Here is a 16,935-nt window from a genome sequence, read left to right as displayed (position 1 = left end):
AATTATAGATATGGTTATTTTTCATAAATTGATGTGAATTTAATGTTGATCGAAAGTATAATTTGTTAATCGATAAATAATAACGAACTTATTTACAAATCTGTTCGTAATGAACACGGTACTCGATGAAGGTGATGAAAATAATGATCTAGTCGAAATGTTGTTAGAAAGTATATTTCCCAAATGTGAAGATGGAAATCATTTTGAGAATAATTACGAAATAAATGACATCGAATTAATCGATAACTTAAAACAGGAATCTGTTAAAAATCAAATAAGTGTACTACAAAATGAATGTCAAACCAAAGACGACTTTACGGAATATAGTATCGAAAATTGCTATGATATGCTAGAGTATAACAAACAAATAATCTCTTCTTTAATGGATTTAAAAAGCAACATAATCCTTGCTCTTACAAAATGTCAAAAAAAATTAGCAGTGATAGAAGGTAATTTAAAAAAAAATATAGCCAAAGATACAAAAATTTCAATTTGCAATGCTGGCATGCCTTATTTTAAGGATAAACATTATTTTTTTGCTTCTAATAATGAAGATGAAATGTTGAAGGAAAGCTATAAAGAATTACAGCTCAAAAATCTTCCCAAAATTTCTGCATGGACTAAAAAGGAAAGAGATGTGCTTTTAGATGCGGTAAGAAAAGAAGCTGAAGAAGAAAAAGAATACAACAACAGGAAAAAGAAATTTTCATCTACAGATCTTTTACAAACAGTCAATCCATTACAACAAAAAGAATTTGATTGGTTTAAAATATCATCTAATTACTTTGAAGATGTCCATTCTCCATTTGATTGTCGTATCATGTGGAATGTTTTTCTTCACCCTAACATCAACAGGAAGCATTGGACGAAGTCAGAAATTACTAAACTCAAGAGAATAGTACAAAAGTATGAATTTCAAAACTGGGACAAAATTGCCAAAGAGTTAAATACAAATCGTAGTGCGTATCAATGTCTTATTAGATATAATACAAGGAAAACATTACCTAAAGTCCATTGCATTTGGGAAAATGAAGAAGATAAAAGACTTTTGAAACTAGTAGAAATATTTCAAATTGGTGACTTTATTCCTTGGGGCAATGTAACTAGTTGGATGCAAAATAGAACTAAGCAACAAGTTTATTTTCGATGGTCATACAGCTTATCACCATATTTAACTAAAGGCAGATTTACTAAAACTGAAGACGATATCTTGAAAGATGCTGTTACTAAATATGGTACTAACTTTCGTAAAATATCAGCTGCATTAATGCCTAATAGATCTACCATTCAACTTCATGATCGTTATCAAACATTAACCATTAACCAAATTGAAAGTTGGACTTCGTGGACGCTTGAAGAAGATACAAAGTTACTTCATCTTTTTCAGTGCATTGGTCCAAATTGGTCTGTAATAGCTAAAAACTTTTCGTGCAAAACTAGGACTCAATTAAGACATAGATATACAGCTTTGCAAAAATACATTAAGAGAGGTGTTTCCATACTTGAACTGCATAAATATCGCTTAAAAAATAGAGTACAACATTCAGAAAATGAAAACAAGGAACAAAAAAAGGAAGAACTTTGTAAAAATATCTTCGAACCTAATAATAGTATTACCAATGAAGGTCATGATAATAATATTACGAATATAGATCAAGAACTAATTGACTATTTTCATAAAAAATGTAAAGCAGAATACTTGATACGTAAGTGGGAACTTCATGATGTGGAAAAGTTGAAATGTAAAACAATAAGCTTATATAATATTTTACAAGCATTGAATGCCAAACTCTGTATATCCAACAACATTATTGATAAAAAATTAAACAATAGAGATCAACAGCTTTTGCATTCATTAAGGGAATATATAAAACTAAAAAGTGATAAGAAAAAGTACTTTCAAATTGTAGAGGAGTATGAATCACGCATGTTTAAACGCAATGAGTCTGAACAAGATTCTTGTTTTTTACCTCCATGTCCTTTTGATTCGCAAATAAAATTGAAGAAATTAAAGAAGTGTATCGATTATGATATAGATAGAAGCAATAAATTTGTATTCGAACTACCTACAGAGTTTAATACATCAGAGCTTATAATTCCTTACATCGGTGGTGATGAACAAGAATTACAATTTCAAAAATTTGCTCGTTCCTTTCAAGTTAATAATCCAAAATGCTGTGAATCAGCCTTTGAAACTCAAAACTGTTCTACATTTTTAACAAAATTACTATTACAACGTCGATGTCGTACCAATAATAGCAACGATAGAAACAATTCAACTGACAAAACATTAAAAAAATTGGAATCAGTTGTTCGTTTCGACATTGGTACCGCTGCATCTCATGAAAATGACGATGTCAATTACAAATCTCAGTATATGGAATTTCAAAGCAAATGTCTATCTAACAGTATGACAGAAACTACTCAAAACCATGAAACATCTATGATGTATGCTAGCTATGCAACTTTGATAAGTTTTAAAAACTTAACATATTTGAAACGATTAAATGAAAAGTATAGTTTTCTTGATGAATATTTTATACCATCAAGCGAATTACAAGCATTTAATTTATTAGAAACACGTTTAGAACAATTATTTAAGTACCCATTAGGTCTGTCAAATATCTTATTGCCACAAGTTTATGTAGAGGATACATTTTTGTTCGAAGATATTCCACCGAAAAAGAGACGTCTCAAATATTAGACACATTAATGGAACATAAAACAAGGAAGTAACGAATATTAAGCGAGAATTTTAGGATATAATATAAGGATTCAGTTTAGGATATTAGACCATTTTTTATTTTAAGGGCGGAACAAAATTATATAACTTATAAAATCCATTTTATAAGTTTTACACTTCCAAATAAAAGCAACCTTCATTTCACTAAATTAAAGCACTACGTTAATTTTTGGGTAAATATTATTTTTCTCTGGCTTACGGTTTAATTTATGGGGATATTTCAGAAATTTCTGTTTTTATATTATGTAGACATATAGTTTTATTTATAACTAAATCTATATGAAACTGCTACCATTAGGTTGATAACATTTTTCCTTAGTAAAAATGTGTGAAAAAAGATAGTAAATGGAATTAAAGTTAAGTGAATGTGAGCTTGATGTTTGGACACATTTCTATTGAAAGAAGCTTATTATACAATGGCTAAAGGAAGCGGCAGTCCTTTCTTTTATAGGGTCAAAGTATTTTTATGCAAAAGCTTAAACAATTACTAAAGGGAGCTTATAAATTTTAGATGCTACCTTCTGCAAATTTTTCGATATTTGTGGACTTTAACAATTTGTGTATCCCCATATATGAGATCATACAGCCACTTGAACAGCGGCTCGTAGAAGCGACTGATAATGAGATATTCTTCTCTGTGTGAATCTTTATCTATTCCTATTATTAGTATTCATTCCTATAAACTGTAGCACACCAACATATATAATAAGTCGGAAATCTTTTTTAGAAAGAGATGAAACACGAAGAATATGAAGTGATTTTTACCCATACTTAGTAATTCAGGTAATTGTAAATTAGACTAACTGTCAGATGAATTAGAATAATTTCATAATTGCACAAAAATCGGGACCCAAGTTTTGCAACTATGTAAAGGTAGAAACGATTTTCTTTCTGAAAACCGAGATCTTAGACGTGCTGAACGTGGAAAAGAACAACTTGAATGAAAGATAACGAGGGACTGAGAGTCGAAGTGTTTGGCAAATATTAAAGACCCGCGATAAGCTGAGATCTTTAACTCAAAAATAAGACGTTCTTATTTTTAATTTTGGTAAATGAAACTTTTACCAACATGTTTGTTACATTTTTCTGATTAAAATGGTACCAAACACGATATGATTTAGCGCATATTTGCTTATATTAATAAATGATAGGGATATAACAATAAATAAATATAATTCAAATTATATCGTGTTTGGTCTCATTTTAATCAGAAAGATCTCAAAAATACGGTAGTAAGAATTGAATTTAAAAAATGTCGAAAATAAAAAAGTTCCGCTTTTGAATTAGTAGCCACATACATTGTCTCAACCATATCTAATATTAAATTATGTTATATTACTCGACCATAGTTGGTAGTTGAACATTGTCTCACGGTTGGGGGGGAACCTCCCCTCTGTGATGGGCATGAAAACCATGCAATTAACGAGAGGTTCTTTCTCTGCAATTATCGCATATTTCCTGAATTATGTTTTTCTCTTAATCCTATGTCTTTATTATACTACATTAGTTATATTTCAATATATCGATTAATATACTGACCACAATGATATTAACATCTTTATGTATCTTTATGTAAAATAATTATCTTTCAAGCATTTTACTTTATAAAAATCGTATTGTATTATACAAAATAAATGTTTATTAAAAGAAGGGAATCAATATTTCTTTCTTTTTTCAGGTCATTATACATCAGTAATAATTTCATGAAAATGTAATAAGAAATATAAAAATTCAAATATTAGTTGATGGCATAAATCTTTTATCGATCAAATTTTCGAAATGATTTCATTTACTTTTGTTGTAATAATATGATAGTTCTTTTCACTTGAGGAAGAAAAGTGACACAGAGCTACTATACTAACTACATTATGCAAACATATACCATTTTAATCCACCTGGAAGTGGACTTTCTGACCATTTTTATTTATTAAATGCACAACAAATTTCAAAACATACTATATACACTTATATTACATTGCAATAATTACTTAAAAGAAATACATTCAGAAAAATAGATCACAAATAATTTAATTTAAACTTAAATGCGATTTAGAGTATTATCGTATGTATGGACATATCATAGAACATATATATGTATCATTTTTGAATAAGGTAAAGTAAAACGATTTAATACATGTATAAAAAATTTGACAACAAAAAACGTACTTATAAGTTTAGTACAGATATTTTACAGTATTATTGATAGGAAACATATTGTATATTTTCTCAGTAAATTCGTTCTCTCCCCCCTCCCACACACCTTTTCTAAATTTTATGTAGATGCATATGATCAATAGATGTTTGATTAAGATGTATGAAAAAAAAGAAAGAAAAATGTATTGAGCAGATGATTATGTATTCATAAAAATATAATATATGCATAATTTATGAAATAATTTATATGTATGATACAACCAAACTTGATTACGACTATACACAAGCACGTTTTTATAAACATAACCAACTATGAATTATTTTTTACTGAGAACATGACAAAAATGAGATAAATACTTACTTTTTCTTTGACATTGAATTATTGTAACTAGTCATGATGATTGTACAACCTGCTGTAAAAACTCCCCATAAGAGAAGGCTAGCTTCGATTTTGTAAACCAGAGACCTAATGCTATCGAAGAATAGTTTTAACGAATCGTTTGTTATTTTGAAAGTCGGCTTATCTTGAATAATTTTCATTTTTGATAAATATTCGAGAAGCGGTGGATGATCGTGACTAAATATTGGAAAATATTCCCCGATTTTTTCTCTTGTCCACCAAGCTTGTTTATTCCACCTAATAAAAGATAAGATGAAACAGAAAATAATTAAGACTATTCAAACTTAAGAATAATTGAGAAGATATACATGCGTATAAATACTTACGATTGACTCCATGGGGTGTAATGATAACGATAAAGACTAGCTTTAATATATCTAGGTGGTTTTTCAGCAAATGGGTTTTTCATGTTATTCATTAGAGCCAACACTTCTGGTTGACCGCTCAAAAGGCGATACGCTAATGACATTAACCATGGATTTTGATGATAAGTACCTAACGCAGCAAACCACATTTGCCAATCGAGCCGTGGTTGATGAGGAGCTGAAAACAATAAAGATTAATAATAATTAATTGCAATTCTTAAAGATGTTGAATAATGTGATTTAGAAAGAAGAAGAAATGACCAACCAACAAACGGTAATGAATTATTAACATTTCCTGGTTTATATAAAAATTCGTATTCTTTCCATGGCCCGTCAATGTCATTGCTTCCTTCGATGATTACTTCTAGTCTACCTCCTACTCCGGTCATACGTCTAAATAATCCATAACTATTTACAAGATGAAGATGTTCGACTTTCCCTTGTATCTGTTTTAATTGCACTGGTATTGTTGAATTATAACTGTGATGTAAGGTGGCATATGGTACCTAGGCACACAAACATTATGAACACGAATATTAAATGACATAAACAGTGACACATAATAATAGCAGGTACATACGTACAATACTTATAGCGAAGATAGAACAAACTGCTGCTGCATAAAGAATCGTAACGAATGTTGCCAAAATTTTATTTTGTATTCCTTTAATGGCTAATAAAGACGTAACTAATGCATTTACAACTGTAAATGCGAGGGATATTATGCCGATGGAGATAGAAACTGGGATTGTTCGTGATAAAATGTAATCAAATTGTTCTTGCGTAAATGCTGAAATAATGAAGTAAATAATAAAAGAAATGGCAATTAAGAAATATATTTGTGTCTTTTGTTAAAGATATCTACATACCAATGTCGCTTTGGATTGTCCAATTATCAGATATTCTAAGATTGTAATACACATATGTTGCATAAAAAATTCCTCCATAAACTACAATACACAATATCGTAGAAAAAGATTCTATGATATTATAAGTACCATTTTTAGACTTTTTTTTATAAAAGAATTGATCATCAAGTAAAGAGATACATAAACAGATAGTTAAAAAGTTGAAAAAATTGTAGTTTCCTGTTGCTATAATGTGTATCTGAAGAAATACCTAATAGAATTAATATAGATTATTAAACAATCGTCATATATTAAACATTAGGTAATACAAATAGTTATGACTCAAATTATTGATCAAATATATTTACCTGTGTATAAAATGCAATTATTCTGACTTTTCTGTTTGGAAAGAAGAATAAAAATGGAATGACAAGTTCAATAATATTGACAATCACAGTAGTAAAACGTAAAAACCATGTTGGCAAATGATGTGCATACCATGCTAAATGAGTAGGTATACACTGTGACTCAAAATGTACATTTAAAGCTGAAACATTGTTGCAAAGAACTAAACATTCTTCTTTCACTTGGTTATAGTGTAAATGCATGTTTGACAAAATATTATACCATTTAATTTCCACCACACAGGACAACCAGAAGTAAGTTTCACTACTCCACTGGAAAACATTAAGCGGAAAAGTAGCCAACGCACAGTCCAAAAGGTTACAGCATCGCTTGGTGTACTTAATTTTCCACGTTGAGAATAGCAAAATGGTGCTACAAATATACATAAAAATCCTGCTTCCAATAAAAGTACATCCCTGTAAAAGTATACAAAAATATCTATAAGCTTATCATAAATGATTTATATGGAATTATTGGTTTATATTTTTCTAACTATGTTACACATAATTGCAATATGTTTTTATTAATTAACTTGTAAATTGCTTTAACCATGTTATATTATATTATACATATATTTGTGCTGATTGAAGTCAATTTCAGAAAACAACAAAATTAATTAACCCAATTTATCCATATTGAATTAATACTATTAATCGATATATTATTCTGTACTTTATAGATATATGTGTATATGTTTGCATATGTATGTGTGTATGTTGTCTCTAATGTTATATATATATATACATGTATGTAATGTGCATATACGACACAAGTATTAACAAATTTAGGAAATATTACTTGCCATTGAAACCACATAAATGTTTGACCAATTTGATACAAAGAATAATATAATGACCAAAGTAGTGCAAATACCAATGCAATACAAAATCTTTGTGATATAAATCTGAAAATAACCAATATTTACATTATTATAACCATTTATGTATACATACACTTTGGTTATATAAATTACAATGAAATGATCAATCATTACCCTGCGAAAGAAAGAGCAACACCCACAAGTGATAATACATCTAACATGTATTCTATATTTAACCCAAGATAAGGAGCAAACCACAGTAATGTTGGTTTCTGTCTTAATTTATGAAACAAAGGTGAACGACTTTTAAGATCCAGCTGAGTTCTAGCCGGTAGGATGCCATTATCTCCATATAATCCTTTATCACAAATAGAAAAAGAAAAGAATAAATGTTAGAAGGAACAATGTAATAATGTAACAATGTAAAATAAATATTATTTATTTTGAACCTTTCAATTTGTACTCACCCGGTATTTGTATATAAAAACTAAGAAAGGCAAAAAGATATATAATGCAAATTCCTCGTAAAAATAAATTACGTGTATATCGTACTTGAACCATCGTCGATTGCTATACGCTAGGATTATTTCAAGAGATTAAAATGTATTCAAATGTAATGATTGAGACCTGCAATGTGAAACAATATGTATATACATATACATACTGTACGTATATGTATACATGTGCGTATAGATAAAATTAAAATTTCATTTAAATCCTTTAATCTTTTAATTAATAATTATAAATATTTTCTGAAACATTGTTATTATTTTATAGATATAGTTACCTTATTATTTCATAATCTGATAGAATATTGTTCATCAAGTCGTAATCCAAATTCGTGACCTTTATTTCTAAATACATATACGATAAAACTTACAAGTGATACAACGTTCGAGCTGTTGTCAGATTTCGATTGTTTTTTCCTAGACGTTACTATCTAGTAGTATCATAGAGGAAATGAGAATGTTCACGCCCGTAGGTTGAGTTGCTGGTGCAAGTGCTGCACCAAGGGACCAAGTGTTGCACTAACTCAACTCTAGTATATAAAAGAACCACGGTCGTGACAAGAACTTATTGTGTTCCATCCTAGCATAGACAAGAACTTATTCAGTTCTATCCAGACGAGTTATGTGTGTAATTACATACATATAAGATAGATTAACAAACAGTGGTATACACAGGTCTGAAAACTCTTCTGGTGGGGTAAGACTCTTAGTGACTGGACGATGTTGATCACCTGCTGCAGTAAAGCGCTTCAATCAAGTAGTTAGGATTCGTTGCGTGACGCCATCATGTAAATATAGTTCGAACCAGGTTGTCTCTGTTTCTTTCTCTCTCTTTTTAATGTTGTAGTGTATTCGACTCACGGCGAACTGAATAGCAGGCGGGATGCAAAGAAAAGACGGTATCACAATACTGATACTAGAGACTGATCTTTGCCTTATATATATATATCATTATTACGATTACATTATTATTATTTTGTATCGAACTAATGTCTAATAAATGTTATATAACATAAAAATCTTAGTGAAACTGTAGAAGGACTGATTCGCTCAGTATATTTCAATTGAAAAAATATCCGAAGTAAAATATTACTATCAAATTAATTAAGCGAACACTCTATAAAAATAAATTACTCAAAACAAACCAATAAAACAGTGCTATTGATAAATTATAAAAATTAACAATAACACAATCCACATGTTATTATATTAAAGTAACACATAGTATATATACACATTATAATGATTACACAAACAATACTATTGTCATTTAAAAATTCTAACTGCGCTAAAATAGAGGAAAATAAGCGACGGACGAGTAATTATTTTAGTATTAAACAAATTAAGGACGCGTCATTATACTTTTACTAGAGACATTCACGAGCGGCTATCTTGGATTGTTATGATAGCTCTTACACGTGCGCATCGGAATACATACAATAATTATACACAGTAAATAAATGCAAAATAATATTATTCCCGCTGCAATTATACGTCAACTATTAAAATAAAGTCACAAATAATTAACGGATAAATAATAGATTTCACATTAATAAAATGTCACTGTATACTAGGGACATTCACAGGCGGCCATTTTGGATAATCAACACGTGCATATAGTAGCCTTTATGCGTTGCAGGATAAATCATATTTTTAACGAAGGAATAAATATTTAATAAATGATAATAAACTGAAAGATCGTAACGAGGAGGGAATAAATAATGATCAATACAACGTAACGCAAGAATATTAGAAATTAATAGAATCTAGCCGTGAGAAACAAACCATGAAATAATATATTAAACTTACTATTATAAAAAAAAGAAAATGATATTTTATTGAAAGAAACAGGAAATAACGCATAGGAAGACTCGGCAAATACTAAGTTGCCACGCACCTTGAACGATTCACTGGTATCAGCAAGGAAGTTACCAGATACATCGTAGATGCAACTTCAGCAAGGACAAGTTGGCACGCGCCTGCCACGTTCCACTAGCATCAGTAAGGAAGTTCTGGGAAACATCGCAGACGCAACATTAGCAAAATACGAGCTACTACGATACCTACATCTTATCACGCACCTTGCATGTCCCTAATACCCAACGAAATACGAGAAATTAAGAAGACGAAACTTCAGCAGCATCTACGTGTCTCAAGGATATGAGAAATTAGGAATAGCGTAAATAAGATAATCAAGAAGACGAAACTTCAGCACAATCCGCGAATGTAGACAGTTACAAAATTCCTAATTTGTCACGTAGCAATGCTGTGATTCCCATAGAGATGATCCATCACGTGACAATTAGGATATTATAAATAAGCGGGAATAACATAGAGTAGGAGAGTCCTTATTCAAAATTCAGACCATTCACATCGTCACTCTGTCCGTCGAAATCGAATATTAGAAAAGTTAAATAGTTTCAAGAGTCTTCATCCAAAATTCAAATTGTTCACATCGTCACTCTGTCCGTCGAAATCGAATATTAAAAATGGTTTCAAAAAATCATCATTCGTATTGTCACTTCATCTGCGGAATCAAAGTTAATTGTCAAAATTCGACACATCACCAAGCCATACATACCGCCGATCGACTTTACATCTAATCAAGGTAGGAAATTTGAAATTGTATATCCTCTTCTCTTTTAACTTGCAGTCGAACAAAGTTGTCTCTGAACAAAAGCACCCGTCGGCAGTTATAGTTGACAGATAAAACTATCAAGCACACAATTTACGTAGATTTCATCCGAACGTCTTGAATTCACGATATAAAATTGAAATAAACGTTCTTGGCCAAGATTTAATAAATTGTCTGGAATAAAACAACTTTATCAAATTTCGATCTATTTCGTTTACAATTGTTCGCTGTATCAACCAGTGATTACGGCGTTTTCAATGCAGAGAACTTCTATGGTTTTTCGTTTTCCTCTTCTCATCGTTAGCAGATTGCTCATCCTTGGGCGAGGCCTACGAAGCCACGCTGATTGTCCACAGTGAACCCAGTTGCCAATTAAAATAATCATTTCCGGCTTACGACTCCACTAGTTGCCAAGAACGACTTATATTTTCTAAATTGTTAAATCTAACTGATTATTCGCTGTGTTAAACCTGTGTTAACGGTGTTTTCAATTATCGAAAACACTTATTGATTTTCGCATTCCTCTTCCCATCGTTGGCAAATATCGCCAGTCTTTGGGCAAGGCTTGCGAAATCGCACAAGTCGCACACAGAGAGTGATATTCATTTCACCATGATCATATCAGATGACAAAAACAAGAAAGAATCGAAAAGATAAAAGTCACCTCAGCAAGAAGCGAGCCGAACGTTGGTACAAACGATTAATTGCTGCAGAAGTTAAAAGGGAAGAAAAGAGGCGCAGAGAAGAGATAGAATTAAATCACGAAGATTCTGTACCGAGTTTTTCGTCCTCGAGTTCGCTTATTTCCGAACATTGCGAGACGCATTCCTTCTAATCTCGATCGCCATCGCCTACATCATACGATAGCGTTTGTCATAAACCGTATTATGTTAATCGCCCGAACGAGTAAAAATTAGCTTTTGCCATTAATCCTATCGACACAAATAAATCTTACCCTACTAAACATTTGTAATACTTATCCGATTAGAAGTTCGAGTATTTACTATACCTACATATATATATTTATTGTACACCACCATATACTATTTCTATATTTGTATCCGACGATACTTATAACCGACATTGTAACACCTTTAATCGACAAAAATCGAATAAATTATAACATATTTACATCGATATAACTCAATAACTCGGACGAAATAAATTCATTTGTCAATATCAATTGTCTATTCCGAATAACTTTAATCCTCTCCCGTGCCAGTACTCCTGCGCATAGCAGGTTAGCCGAAAAGTGGAATTCGTTTGCCAGTTGCATTAAATGTTAGTTAACGCTACCCATTAAACGTAAATTATTGGATAAGCACTTACGAAGTAACAAAAACCCCGACAGACGAAGGTACAAAGATTTGTCTTCCTACAGCCAAGAACGTGCTACAGATGTACTTCCAGACTGGGAATTCAATCTAGTTACCAAAGACACTATAGACGAACAATATTCATCACACACTAATACTCTTAACTTGAAGAGAAACAATAATAATAGTAATAATAAAAAAAATTTTTTTTGAAATAGTCCTTAGTCTATTTCTGGTGGCAGCAACTACCGTATTAATCAGAAATCTAAATCAATATTTCATACACAATAATATCATTTCAATATTTCCCTTCCGATTAAATCCAAAATCAAACGGAAAATAAATTTAATAAAATTTAAATTTAAAATTTGATCGATTTAAACAAATAAATACGTAACAGAGGTTGATTTTTGGTATATGGATTATGGATAGTAATATTAACAGAAAGAAATGACTCGGACAGGAATTAAGAGTATATAGATACATGTTATAAAAACTTAATAAAGTTAAACAATATCTAAAAAGTTGTTTAAAAAAAACAACTAAAGTGTTAATTGAAAATGTTTTATTAATTGTTTCAACCATGGTAAAATTGTTTTATTTGAATTAAAAAAAGGGATATATTTCACCAGCAAGGCTCGAAATCCGCTATTTGATTTTCCATGTGTCCAGGTGACACATAAACTATACGTATGCAGTTTGTAAAGCCTGCTCCTTGACGCCATCCACTAACAATCACGATCGCATCGCCAACTCTAATGTACCCTTTTCTTCGGAGAGAGTCGATACCAGTCTGTATTCGAGTTTGCATGTCTTTACCCCAATCAGACAAGGGCTCCGCTGTATTGATAATTACATATATTAAATACAATAATTTTTACTAAAGGACTAAACCATTAGTACTAATTGCATTATAAGACAGCGATAAGAAATTTAATTTATTACGCTGCGAAACTCGTTTGATTTAGTTTCATCACAATGAAATAATCAACTGTCTATATGAGTTCACCACAGTTACAAATACTTTGATATATGTATCTTTCTTTTAGAAAATTATCCACGCATAAAAATCTAATGCCGTAAAAGTGGAAACGATATTGAAAGGAAAAGTATTGTTCTCTTGGTACATTTCGTATTTTTATATTACAATCTTTTAATAAAACTTTAAACGATCTACGTTTATATAACGTTTTTTACTCGACTCTACTCATAGAATATACTGGTAAGGTTTAGTCGTTAAACCCTTGGGGACTCTGTATAATAAAAGACATATGTGCACATCCATACATATGAAGAAATGAAAAGGACAGTATATTTATTTTAAGGAAAAACATAAGATATACTTACTTCTGTAATGAAGAGAATGGATACCATAATACAGCTGTAGCCATCTAGCAACTACTCCATAACGAGTAACTGCAAGAATTAGACATTTAGGACGATACATTGATAATAAAACAGCGCTGCGTCCTGTTGTTGTAGTAACGACAATTGCTGCTGCATTTGATTTTATCGATGTCTCAACTGCTCCAACTATGATAGAGTGTAAAGGATCTAGAGGTATTGGCACCTATTTTCGCACAAAATATCTTCATATCAATGCATATTGTATTACGAAAAATCGAATTATAATAATATCAGCTTAATTCCACTGAATATCCCTACCTTGTAGCTTAATTCATCGAAAATTTCCTTTTGCCACCGAGCGCTTTCAGCTTCTCTGCATACTATATCGACATCTCTTAATAATTTAGTAGTATCTTTCATATTCATAGCACCAGTTTTCAGAAAAATTGCATCGACTCCATTTAAAACAGCATGCGCAATTAAATTCATATCAATATTTAACTGTTCGTTATTATATACTTGAAACCCTAATACAATTGGTTTTCCTATCTATAGGAAAGGAAAAAGCAAAGTAGAAATTTATTTATGGATCATGATCTTGAGAATTATAGCTTGCTAGTTTCGTTAAATATTAGCTACGATTAATTAATATAATTTCTGAACAATTCCTCTTTCTTTTTACTTATACATTACCTAATTACAGAAACAAAAACTGGACTTAAAAGGAACATAAATTTTTGTGACAGATATTCGTATTGACGATTTGTAAATTTCTATCATTATGGCAAATCTGTTTTGTTACGGAACTGAATTGCATAATATTCTAAAGAATTTACAGTGAAGTTATGCAAGGCAAATATTTATTAATAAAAGCTTACCTTTATACATTTCGCAATAATTATTTTTTCGACTAAAAATAGTTTTTCATTCCCTACGTCTATTTCAATATTGTTTCTATCGAGAAGAATAGCATCAGCTGAATGTAAAATTTCATCGAAATTTTCGAATCCTTGCTGAGTTGAGATCTTTGCCATAACGCAAATTTTAGTAACACCTTTAATCAGTATCGATTAGCGTAATATCAATGTCGTGCATCGAACAGATCATTGGAATTATGTACAGTTTATCCATACCCATTTTCTTCAAGCGACTTTTAATGCCGTACAACATTTTCTCGTTACGTGTATGATTCATTATAAGGAAATCACATTCTAACATTGAAGCCAATTTCATATGTTCAGTGTCTTTTTCCGAAATTTGTGGTAATGAAACTACACTGTCTAGTAATTGCACCAATTTGTTATCCCTTACAATACCACCTTTAATTATTTTACAAGTTACAGCTTCTTCATCTGCGTTAAAAGTATTTTGGTTTCTATTAATGTTTATATCGTGTGCATATTAATGTTTTGTAAATCAAGCTCTATTTGCCGATCAAAAGCTAAAATAAGTTATTATTAATACTACTGTTATTTTCTTAAATTTATATTTTACAATCAGCGAAAGGTAGTTCCAGTAACCATAGCGAAAATTTGAATCTAAAACATTTAAAATCTGAAACATTCACAACTAATTTATCCATTTAGTTATTAATTTATCAACATAGGGTAAGTGTAACTAACGGATACAGGTGACTTGTAATAGAGCAGCGCCTCGATCAATCAATATCCTATCTCCTACCCGACATACGCGAGGTAATTCAAGGTAAGAAATCCAAAAACATGTAGCACACCCTCCACGTTTTGCGATATTGTTCGTTACCAATTTTACCATTTTACCTTCCTCTAATTTAGCGTATCCCTATAAATATTAATACTCAGTATATACAATCGCCACATAGAATGCCATGTAAAAATTTTACTAAAACATATACAATATACATGTATTAAACAATATCGTCAATAAATATCTTGTTTCAAGTGGTTTTAGATAATAATCATACTATACTCTTCTCATCACCACGGAATACACCCGTTCTTATTTCGGGACCCTGGAGATTCATTGCAACTCCCAAGGGGTAAACCTCCGTCGTCAATTCATACATTCTATTTCCTGCTTCTCTAACAGATTGTACAGTGATTGCGTGCCATTTCTCTGTTTCATGAGACATATTCAAACGAACTATGTTCGCACCAGCCATCATCATATTAACGACGGCGTCAGGATGAGAGTTCGCCATGCCTTATTAAATATATAAGATATTTTACAGTACACACTCTATTCATATCTAGAGTTTACTTATCTATTCCTTTTTAATAAACTTAAATAATATAACCCAATAATCAAAGGAATGTCACTACGAATGAGGTAGCCAGATTTTAAAAATTTAATGTTTTATGGTAAGCAATGATTGTGTCTAACAACTGGAAGACAAACTAAAGACACTTGTTAAAGGAAATATTTTAAAAGAATGTACTTTATGGACATCGTTTTGGTCATTGTAAATATAATTTCAAATATCTAGTTTTGAAAAAGCAAAAATTTTTTATTTAGAGACATATAACTAAAGTTTATCCGAGCATCTTACGGTACCGTCTTATCAAAAGCAATTTGTATTAAAAGACTAAAAATGACACAAATGTTTGCTCACCTAGGGTAACCATAATTCGTGTAAGCCTTGCTAGTTTAGGGCTGGAATTGATATCTAGTTGTATGTTGTGTTCAAGACGTGTATTTTGATATGCTGCTTTTACTTGATCGTCTGTTATATACTGATCTTCAAGATTTATCATCTGTGTATTACGAGATAAATTGACAAATTTAAAAAACATATTTTATGAGATCAGATTGGAATGAATCAAAAGCATAAAAGCAAAAAGTTATAACATAACAAATATGGGACATTAGCGTATTACTTATATTTTTACTATAATCAACGCAACTTATCTTCTATTTCGTTGTATAAACGTATTTGGTTTTACATTCTATTCTCTTTGTTCCCTGTATGATATTTTTATGATTTTTACTGTTTTGTATTAAAATATTAGAACTGTATTGAAGAAAAAGGAAAATGTTTCAAAACATAACGCTAAATTTTTATGAAAGTAAATAGAAAATTTTAAATTAAAAAATAAAACCATAATTGTATAAATTCAGTACGTTTAATATGTTCAATCGAAATAACAGTCCTTGATTCCTACTCATTTATTAATGTAAATGAAGCACGTATACCTAATCACGATAATTAATCAACTAATTTCTATTAGGTGCAAAAATGTCAATTATAAAAATAGTACCCATGGCATTCGGCGGCATGATTTTATCCATTTAGTTGCTGGTGCAATGTCATTGCTACATAACATTGTGTAATTCAGTATATGTTACAATTGTGTATCCTTCGAAGCTTAAAGAGATGTATGTGATTATTAAGAATGGGAATTGTAAGTTATTTGT

General features: G+C 30.6%; 3 protein-coding genes across 3 annotated transcripts; 1 reads left to right on the top strand and 2 right to left on the bottom strand.

Annotated features, from left to right (window-relative positions):
* Positions 1-2: 2 nt before the first annotated feature.
* Positions 3-2,712, top strand: LOC117235763 (snRNA-activating protein complex subunit 4 homolog). The gene has a single exon (XM_033498086.1). It carries the CDS (start codon positions 110-112, stop codon positions 2,702-2,704), a length of 2,595 nt encoding a protein of 864 aa, XP_033353977.1. The 5' UTR covers positions 3-109; the 3' UTR covers positions 2,705-2,712.
* A 1,910-nt stretch (positions 2,713-4,622) lies between these two features.
* Positions 4,623-8,683, bottom strand: LOC117235764 (lipase maturation factor 2-like). The gene is made up of 11 exons (XM_033498088.1): positions 8,523-8,683; positions 8,203-8,362; positions 7,910-8,093; positions 7,718-7,819; positions 7,138-7,331; positions 6,879-7,057; positions 6,532-6,781; positions 6,247-6,452; positions 5,928-6,168; positions 5,624-5,840; positions 4,623-5,534 (listed from the first exon to the last, which is right to left on the bottom strand). Exons 2-11 carry the CDS (start codon positions 8,294-8,296, stop codon positions 5,255-5,257), a joined length of 1,947 nt encoding a protein of 648 aa, XP_033353979.1. The 5' UTR covers positions 8,297-8,362; positions 8,523-8,683; the 3' UTR covers positions 4,623-5,254.
* Positions 8,684-12,748: 4,065 nt separating this feature from the next.
* LOC117235800 (pyruvate kinase-like) lies at positions 12,749-16,844 on the bottom strand. The gene is made up of 9 exons (XM_033498146.1): positions 16,779-16,844; positions 16,133-16,274; positions 15,485-15,723; positions 15,165-15,342; positions 14,676-14,894; positions 14,421-14,596; positions 13,861-14,091; positions 13,543-13,765; positions 12,749-13,035 (listed from the first exon to the last, which is right to left on the bottom strand). Exons 1-9 carry the CDS (start codon positions 16,842-16,844, stop codon positions 12,821-12,823), a joined length of 1,689 nt encoding a protein of 562 aa, XP_033354037.1. The 3' UTR covers positions 12,749-12,820.
* Between the last annotated feature and the right edge of the window lie 91 nt (positions 16,845-16,935).

This window comes from Bombus vosnesenskii, unplaced genomic scaffold, assembly GCF_011952255.1.
Source record: "Bombus vosnesenskii isolate JDL3184/JDL3185 unplaced genomic scaffold, Bvos_JDL3184-5_v1.1 scf7180000013319, whole genome shotgun sequence".
NCBI lineage: Eukaryota > Metazoa > Arthropoda > Insecta > Hymenoptera > Apidae > Bombus > Bombus vosnesenskii.
This window is presented reverse-complemented; position numbering and strand designations above follow the sequence as displayed.